Below are 9,991 nucleotides of genomic sequence, written 5' to 3' on the forward strand. Positions count from 1 at the left end.
ACGGCGGGCGGCGGGGGGCGGGTGTGCCCGGCACTCGCGGGTGCAGCCCGGCACTATAGATCTCCGCCCGGCACTAATTTTTGATATTAAAAAATAAAAAAATAAAAAAGTGATATATATGGGCTTTTTATTGCTCAGAATGCAGGAAATTGAGTTTCAGACTATCAAAAATCAATAATTTTCAGGGGGGCATGCCCCCGGACCCCCTTAGATTGGCTTTGCGCCTATGGCGCTTGCATCTTGCGACTGGATGCGCCCGGCACTAAAAAATTCTGGGCAGAACCCTGAAGCTTAACATGTCACTCTACTAGTCACGTGCGGCTGACGCATCATACCATACATCTCATGCAAGCTTTGCCGTGCTGCACATGAGTTTTAACAGTTCTCTTGCCATCAGAGTTTTGCGTTGCTAACTGATTGATGCTGCATCTGTTCAGTACATGGTAACAGTCTTCGCTCGCTATGTGTAACTCGTGTGTGAGTTGTACGTTATTGCGGAAATCCTAATACGAAATCTATTCGTCTATTCCTCCATCTGCATCAGCTGGCAACTGATTGCTATATTTGCTTTTGTTTTAGTTGAACCTGCCTATAATATCATATCTCTAAACTAGGGCATCATGACTGCCAATGCAGAGGTCACAAATATTCTCGATATGTTTGGTTCCGTTTCTGGTGTATTTGATGCATTGAATAGTGCATCGACTATGCCCGGTGTAGATTGAATGCTGTTGAAATCATGGCGTTGGTCTTCTAGGCATACATTGTCTCACAACTTGTTTATATTGATAAAGGGGATGGGTCACTAGATCCGGTTACAGTAACCTTTGTGTAGACTTCGCAGTTTAATAAGTGGGTCACTGAAAAGAATGGCGATGGTGGAATGTTGAGAATTGATTTTTGACGATAATCGAACAGCATGTGAGGCATAAAAGTGAGTGGAGATACTAAAAATTTTCAGTAATGTTGCGAAGTTATTAACACACTTAATTAAAATACTTCTGTGCTTGTAATGCAAAAACATCACCTACGTAGGAACAAATATATGGGCATAATATATATTCTTATATGAGAATGCATGTATATACATATACATGTATGTGTACATACATATATATATATATATATATACATATAATCAGGAGTCTATTGATAGACTCCTGATATAATGTATACACATAGAGAAAACATATTCATAGTGGGAACTTTTCAGGGTGGGGTGGGGTGGTCGTGGGGGGGTAAGTTATTGCTAGAATTTGCGCTCCCAGTCTTTAAGCATGGATCCGTAAATACAACTGCAGAAGAATTGACACATTTTTAGGTTCTCATGTTAATCAATGTGTCTACTCGGGCCACAATAAAAAAAATATTTGTTTGCCCTCACCCGACCCAGGATGAAAAGTTTGGGTAAGTAGGTAGGCTTTTTATTTTGTTTGAGGGGGGCCTTTTAACAAATCAACAAGGGGGCCCAAATGCTCGGGTGTCCTTGGGTGGAGATACCTTTCATGTTGAATGTTTGTTTTGTTTGGTACATATAATGTATTGCCTACAGATTTATATATACCATACAGTGATACAATTTGTAAAAAAAAAGAATGAAAAAAGATCAATACATTTTTTTGAGTCGGCCCCTTTTTGGCGGTTCGGTCGGGTGAGGGCAAACAAACAATATTTTTATTATGGCCTCGGTTTTCCCTCTGAATCCCACATATCATACAATCTATCTCTCTTACTTCTGTTACTATTATTACTTTACTGATGGTCACATGCGAAAATGTTGATTAAAAAATAAATATGGGTGTGTGACAAAAAGTGAGAACGTCTGTCCATTAGAATACAGTCGTTATTCGCCGTCAAGCATTCGCGTAATTAATTCGTTTGTTGGTAGCTGGGGCTACACATAACCCTTGAAGCCTTATCCCAATCCTTACACCTGCTGTATCCCTACGCTTTGACACACCCCTTGGCTTTACCTCCCTCACCTTACCCTCATCCTGAACATTCAGCGATCCCAGACACTAAATGTTTATGTTGCACCTATTCGGGGGTGCATGGGTCAGAGGTTGCATTACGTTTACCTGCGGGCCGTATGTTGTCTGGGTAGCTGTGTGGGAGAGAGATTGATGAACGATGCTGTAGTCAGAGATGCCAACCACTACGATTTATCCGTGTTTTATACGAATTTCTGTTCCTTTTGGACCACTACGACCAGTTTGCATCAAACTACGAATTTCACTGCGATCGGGGGAAAAAAATTTGTCAATGTCATTTTTTTTCAATTTATTGTCATTTTTGACCCTCAGAATGCAGGAAATTGCATCTCAGAATCAAAAATTTTTCCGGGGGGCATGCCTGACCCCCTAGCAAACTCGGGTCACTACGTGACCCTCGAAATACTAATTTGAGCGCCAGAAACTACAGATTGCTTCAAATATGTGTTGGCATCTCTGTGTAGTAGTGGTGGCGGCAGCAGCACGCGTGTGTGTGTGTGCGTGTGGTGTACGTGATGCTGCGTGGGGGGACGGCGCGACTCAGCCGGCCGTCATTGCGTTCTGTCTGCAGGGAACCACGCGCTGGGCGTGGAGGGAGGCCCGCTCGCCCCCAGCCTGCACGCGCTGCCGACCGCTTACTTCGACGTCGCTCGTCACGGCGATGCCGCGAACGGCGCGCGCGACAAGTTCGTTCCCTCCGCCAACCACGACATCCTGCGTGACTTTGTCAACGTCGTGTGTCCCGAGGGCCAGTCGGGCGGCATGCAGGTGAGCGCGTTTAATCTCGTTAAGTCGCAGGTGTAGTCGGCGGTACTGCCGGTTCAGGTGAGAAACGTGCGTTGAAATCACTGCGTGCGTTGATAAGCGCTTGCCTACATCTGTATGTGTGCGTGCCTTCGTGTGATCGTGTGTGTGCGTGCGTTCTCGGGCAGGTGAGTGTGTGTGTGTGTGTGTGTGTGTGCACGTATGTGTCCACCTGAGTTGAAGCATTTGTGTTTCCAGTGTCGTCTGTATGTGTGCCATCGTTCGCTGAGCCTGTAAAAACCCTGTTGCAAATGCTTTTTGTCCGTAGCGAGAGCAACGTCCCAGCAGTGAGACAGACGCGCATTTGATATCGAGCGGAGGAGAGGTAAATGGCTCAAGTCTATACCAAAATGTCTCGATGTTCGTATCTATCGCCTCTCTCTCTCTCTCTCTCTATGTGCTAGTGTGTTTTTGTGTTATTCTTATATGATCCCAAAGCCTTTTGTATGCTCTCAAGTCTAGCTTGTAAAGCTGCTCTTGATACAAATGTAATTGTTTTTTCGGTATCAGATGACAACCGTTTGGAAGGAGTGCATCTTACAGTGTTCCCCACCCCCACTCCACTAATACAGCCTTAATGTTTTTTGCTTCCTCTTCTTCTAAGCAGCATAAGCAGGTGGAGAATGAGAGGGTGGGACAGAAAGCGTTGCTTTGTTACGTAAATAAAAGAGCAAAGCGATTTGTCGCCATCTTCCGTGATCGATTCGTGCCGTTCTGTTTTTTTACAATGGATTTCGTTTTCAGATCCCCGCCTTTGCAATTCCATTTATTGTAATTCTGACGATGCTAGTCGTTTTTTTTATCATCTTGAGCAGATATCTTTAGCTGATTTTGTATTTTTATCTATTGTTTGTTTACTTCAATTTCTTGAACTGCTATATTTCTGTGTTTGTTATATTCTCTCAGTTATACTGCAAAGAATGATAGAGAATGTGCCTTTCGGTTAGCCTTCTTGAGGTCACTGAGAGGATTCTGCTCTCGCACGCTGTTCTGCACATCTGTTTCGCCACATTCTGTTCTTTATGTATTTATTAGATGGTTCTAGATCTGCCATAAGCTAATATCAGTACGGGCAAGGATATTACCAAGGAGGAGGTTATTGACATGTAGTGATCATGGCGCTTCTCGAAGCCGGAAATAATAAGTCGTATGGACTTTCTTTCATTTCAGTCGAGCCCCTCGACCCCAACTCATCATAGTCCATCAAAGCTTCCACATCTGTTCCCCACCATGTTACCACCGCCTCCCCCGCCGCCGATGGCGCGACCCGTCCCCATAGTGCGTTCCACGGCCGACTTGCGGAGTGGTTCGGAGGGGGGTGCGGATTCACCGAGCCCGGACTCTTCGGAGTGTCGGCAGGCTCCTTCACCTACGACTACGTCTGCGACAACTATGGGTTCGATGAACACAGACTTCATTAGAATGAGTGAGTCCTTTCTACTGCAGCAAGTTAGAGCTTATCCCCAATGCTGCCTGACTTTGGTGTGACACAGTATTTCAACAATCACCTGTAATGTTTTACGTACTTGCTCTTCAAAAACAAGAAGCAGTTAGTAAGGGTGTGGGATATATATATATATAATTACTTGAGGATACTCTCAACCTTTTGCACGGGTATTGCTCTAATGAAGATTAAGTGTTTATTGACGAATGAATCGAATCAATCTCTATGCTCGAGGCAAAAAATTTCATGAAATTTCCAGCACCTAATTATGTTACCACAAAAATTTTGAATTTTTATGTAAAAATGATATTTTGGATATTTCTCAATTACCAGAAAGAGTGAGGATACAAAATTTTTACCACATGTTAAGCACAATATGTACCAAAATAGCGCATCAGGATTTTTCTTTAAGTTTCATATTTACCAAGAAAATGTTTTAAAAAGCCTAAAATTCAAGTCGCACGTCTGAATTTAAAATCTTTGCGACTAAAGCGACATAACTCATAAAATACGGCACTTAATAACAATTCCTGACGCACTTTTTTACAACAATATGTTACCATTAAAACGAGTGTAAAATTAAATTATTCCAAGTTGTAATCACAGAGAAATATCCATTTATACATCGACTACTAAGTCAGAAATTGGAACGGAGAAATCAGCGTTTTTCTGACGTCAGCCGCGGCTCGCTACACATGTACGCGGGCAAGCAAAACGCTCTGACAGTTCACATGTACCGTTATATGGAGAAATGAGCATGTACACAGGTGGCACATAGTGTTAGCCATCGAATAAAGTTGAAAATGAAAAATCGGTTAAAATTTTCCTAAAACCTTGAGAGTATCCTTAATTACACGTCGTACCAGAAATGTTCCGGTTCATCGTATTAGCATCTGACAACTGTTGCACTGTTGCAGTTCCGCTAACGTCGAGTCCCGGCACGCCGCCATTCAGTCGCACGGTGATGGGCAGTCCGTTCGCAGCCATTGGCAGCCGTGCCGAGCATGGCTTCATGCACATCCATCCACAGCCTCCCGGCGCAACACACTTCGGCACGGTAAGGACACGCTCGCTCACGCCTGTCGTCGCGGCAACATTTTCAGCGAGACGTCTTTCCGAGTCGGCCGCGTCCCACGTTGCGTTGTAATTGGATTCGCTGGTGGGGTCAGACGCGCGCTTGGGTGAGGGGGGATTTGCTAGAGCAACCATCATTCAATGTTAGATGTACACCGACATTAGTGTATATAGGGTATAAGCTGGTATTTGACTGATAGAGCTTACCAACGTGTTTATGCCCGTATCTATGTTCTTTTTTTAGCTCCCCGAGCCCAAGAGTACGTGAGACGTGCGGGGGGTTTCCATTGCAGGTTTTCAGCTACCCTAACCTGAGTACGTAAGATATATATGCAGGCGTTTCCATTGCAGGTTTTCAGCTACCCTAACCTGAGCCCGATGCCGATCAACCTGCCGATGTCGGTGATGAGCGGAGTCATCAGTCCGACGTCGATCAGCCTCTTCACGTCGCCCGTGACGACGCCACGCACGACGCCACGCTCTACGCCCGTGCCGCGCTGGAACCAGCCGTTCATCACGCTCGAGGATGCCGACTACGTCATCCAGGGCCTGCTGCCCAACGTCAACCCCGACGACGCCCTGCTCAACGAAGGTGCTTGCTCTGCCTTGCCTGCCTGCGTGGGTGCCTGCCCTGCCCTGCCCTGCCTGCCTGCCTGCCTGCATGGCTGCTCTGCCTGCATGTCTGCCTGCCCTGCACTGCCTGCATGGCTGCTCTGCCTGCATGTCTGCCCTGCCTGCTTGCCTGCCCTGCACTGCCTGTCTGCCTGCCCTGCCTGCCTGCCTGCCTGCCTGCCCTGCCTGCACTCGCCTGCCCTGACTTGCCTGCCCTGCCTGTCTGCCCTGCTTGCCTGCCCTGCCTGTCTGCGTGCCTGCACTGCCTGCACTGCCGTGCCTGCGGCCTGCCCTGCCCTGCCTGCCCTGCCTGCTGCTGTTCACTGACCTGCCGTGTCCTGCCCTGCCTGCCCTGCGTGCCTGCCTGCTGTCCGTTCCTGCCTTGCGTGCCTGGTCTCTCCTCTGTCCCCTGCTTGCCCTGGCCTGCCTGGTCACTGCCTGCGATGCCTGCCCTGCTTGCCTGCGTGCCTGACCCTGCCTGCCCCTGTCCTGTCTGCGCCTGACTGCCTGCCCTGCCTGCCTGCCCTTGCCTGCATCGGCTGCCTGCCTGCCACTGCCTGCCCTGCTTGCCTGCCCTGCCTGTTCTGCGTGCCTGCCCCTGCCTGCCTGCATCGCTGCCCTGCCTGCACTGCCTGCCCTGCTTGCCTGCCCTTGCCTGCCTGCTATCGGCTGGCCCTGCTTGCACTGCCTGCCCTGCCTGTCTGACGGCCTGCCCTGCCTGCACTGCCTTCCCTGCTTGCCTGCCCTGCCTGCCTGCATCGCTGCCCTGCCTGCACTGCCTGCCCTGCTTGCCTGCCCTGCCTGTCTGCGTGCCTGCCCTGCCTGCCTGCGTCACTGCCTGCGTGCCTTGCATCTTCTGCCCTGCCTGCACTGCCTGCCCTGGCTTCCTGCCTGCTGGCCTGCAGCGCTGCCCTGCCTGCACTGCCTGCCCTGCTTGCCTGCCCTGCCTGCCTGCATCCTGCCCTGCCTGCCACTCCTGCCCTCTTGCGCTGCCTGCCTGTCTGCGTGCCTGCCCTGCCTGCCTGCGTCACTGCCCTGCTGCATCGCTGTACTGAACAAACATCAAATACTAAATTATAACTTGTTTTATCATAGAAAATAACTGTTAATGAAAACCGAGATCGGCTCGGCTGTGTCCCGGATGTGTAAAAACTGTAAACATTCGAACGTACTAGTTTCGTGAGACTGTTTAGTTGCAGGAGAAATTTTATGGAAGTAGCAATACAATTGAGTTGTAGTGAATTTTCACAACATAGACGAGGTATATCTATGCATTTTGTTGCGAGAACGTGCCGTTTTAACGACTAGCTGTAAATGTCAACGTGTGTGTAACTGCATATCTACGTGTAACGTGAGGAGTAGGTGCGCGTGGAACATGGCTGACCCACGCGTGTATTTGCTTTTGATGTACACGATCGATCGATCGCGTACTATATCCGGCCTGCGTAGCACGCGCGGCATACATTTGATCACGCTCGCTCCGCGAATTGCTCGCTCTCTTTTGAATGAGATTAGCACGTAAGAAACAACTATTTTTATAACATAGACACTTTGAAATTTTAGTGGCCCGATCGGGCCACCAAATTTTAACTTTTTGAAATTTTGGTGGCCCGACATCAAGTTTTGGTGGCCCCGGGCGACCGGGCCACCGCTAGTGTCGAGCGTTGTGTAACGTGAGGAGTAGGTGCGCGTGGAACATGGCTGACCCACGCGTGTATTTGCTTCGTATCAGAGGAGAGGTTCATGATGATACATCCAGCGAACGGAAGCCACATCCTGGAGCAGCATCACCATCGCTCGGGCAACAGCGGCGGAGGCAGCGCGGCGGGGGGAGGAGGTGAATCGCCTCCCCCTCAGTCACCCACGCGGTCCAGCTCCCAGTAGTAGGGGTGAGTCCACGATCTTTTATCATCTGGTCATTGTGCAGAGCCTGGTATTTGCTCTATGCTTTAATATCTGCTCCATTGAAACTACATTGAAACTTTCATTATATATATATATATATTCCATTCTGTTATTGTGAAGCCTGAGGAAGAGACAAGTTCTCAAAAGCTTGCAAAATAAAAAAAAAGATACCTTACGCACACCAAGCACTTACACACATGCACCTGAGCTTAAACCCCTTTAAATAAATTCACCAAAAAGCATTAAATATTCACCAAAGTAAAGTTTTAGTATTATATCTTGTCATATAATTCGTGTAATTTAGATGATATTTTATATAATTTAGATGATTTTTGCATAGAAGTAAATATGTTTGGGAAAAACAATTGTCTCATATGTTGTGATTTGTCAGTTTGTCGTATGATGAAATGAACGCTGAGAAATTGGATGTCTTCTGCCTTCTAATTCTTTATCATATGTGTATATTGCACATACAGAAGCAAAGAGATGGGCATCTCGTATATTTTTCTTACCAATTTTCTGTATTGAAATTGAGCAAGAATTCGTTTTTTTTGGTACAAATTTCAAAGATGCAAAGATTTACCCTTTATGTCAGTTTATTTTACGACTTAGAACACTTCGCAATAATCTTATTTAATGTACTAAGTTTATTACGTGGTTTGCTAACGTGGTTGCTAACACAGAACTATTGTTATCCCACGTGTGCAGTATGTTACCACGGAGATGTAATTGCCAGTGTGTTCAAGGAACTATGATGTGAACACGTTTCTAGAATCGGTCGCCACGGGACATTGTTGAAGTTGAATTACGATTACTTCTTGTTTATTATTGCAATGCGAATTGGCAGAGCTTCCGGTTTCCTGACGGGCAAAACTATAAATCTTGTTTTTAGTTTGGCCTCACGCGCTGCAACGTCCTTGACAGTGATTGAAGGAGCATCGTATTTATGACATCGTTTTTAGAGCATCGTTTGCATATTCACTGAGTTCATTCACGCTTTTCATTCACGCTTGAGTGATAATTTTCGGTTTATATCTTAAAGCTCTGCTGTGAATAGAGAGCGGATTTTCATGAATTTTCTTACCCTCGTTTCTTATTTTTAATCTATTTACTAACTTGTTTCGTGAAATAATTGCCCTTTTTACATTGCACGTTCTCTGCCACTTTACTGCACAGCATGAGTAGAGAAAATTACATCGAATCACCAAAATAGTGGTCGATTAATAAAAAGTTGAATTTGAAATTTTTCACAAAAAAACTGCTGCCATTGCAAATATGCACATATGTAATCGTTGTCTGCTAACGGCGCATGGCACGCCGTGCGACGTTAATATTGTGAAACACTTAACACGGCATAAGGTGGAACTATGAGAAATCATGTATAGCATTGATGATTTCTTTCTGGTTGCAGGTATCCAACTGCATTCTTCTTCAGTACGTCGGACGAAGACACCGATCATTGAAACTTCACAGGAACGAGGATTTCCTTTAGTGAACGAGATTGCTTGAAGAGTTTTTATTTGTTGTTATTGATCCCAGTGTTTATTGATACTAGAAATAGGTGTGGAATCTAATGAAATTCTGGAGGTAATTATCAGCGTTGCGTGCTGCAAACGCCGTCGCATGTTTGCGATGCTGTTTCTGCACGCAACCTGAGCTGGTGACATGATACACGTCTAACGATACATGCTAGCTCTAGCAGGCTGCTGTGCAAGCAGCTGCCATGTTGTTCTCTCCCTGTCCATGAATCGTGGCGAACGGCTACAAGCGGCGGTGCGCATGCAGAGAGCTGTGCAGTAGTATGTGCAGGGCCACCCTTAAAAAATGGTTTGTTTCCCCTTTACCTACTCGCCTCTCAGGGTACCGAGTAGGTAGGTAGGTGAAAAATCTTTTTTATTTTGTTTTGACAAGATGTGTGTATGTATATTGTATATTCTGTTTTGTGTATATGTTTTTGCGGAACGAATTTGATTTTTTATCGGCCAATAAAGTGTGTCGTAGCGGCGTTTTGGCGAGTCGGTCGGTAAAGGGGAAACAAGCAACATTTTATCTTAGGCCCAACGCAGCTGTGAAGTACGTTATACGGCCAGGTATGTCTGTATGACGCTGGTCGCAGGTGCTAGGTACATGGCCGCACTGTTTGTAGCACATTTCACGTATC

The 9,991-nt window shown here is 46.4% G+C and overlaps 1 protein-coding gene across 1 annotated transcript in view; it reads left to right on the forward strand.

Moving 5' to 3' along the window:
- Positions 1-9,684, forward strand: part of LOC106820819 (nuclear factor 1 X-type-like) — a 27,004-nt gene extending 17,320 nt beyond the window's left edge. The window contains exons 11-17 of the mRNA XM_014825393.1: positions 2,563-2,759; positions 3,064-3,120; positions 3,966-4,221; positions 5,157-5,296; positions 5,665-5,905; positions 7,658-7,814; positions 9,242-9,684. Of these exons, the coding sequence (XP_014680879.1) occupies positions 2,563-2,759; positions 3,064-3,120; positions 3,966-4,221; positions 5,157-5,296; positions 5,665-5,905; positions 7,658-7,809 (1,043 nt within the window). The 3' untranslated portion in view covers positions 7,810-7,814; positions 9,242-9,684. The remainder of the gene's footprint in view (positions 1-2,562; positions 2,760-3,063; positions 3,121-3,965; positions 4,222-5,156; positions 5,297-5,664; positions 5,906-7,657; positions 7,815-9,241) is intronic.
- Positions 9,685-9,991: the final 307 nt, after the last annotated feature.

Source organism: Priapulus caudatus, unplaced genomic scaffold (assembly GCF_000485595.1).
Source record: "Priapulus caudatus unplaced genomic scaffold, Priapulus_caudatus-5.0.1 Scaffold3, whole genome shotgun sequence".
Classification (NCBI taxonomy): Eukaryota; Metazoa; Priapulida; class Priapulimorpha; order Priapulimorphida; family Priapulidae; genus Priapulus; species Priapulus caudatus.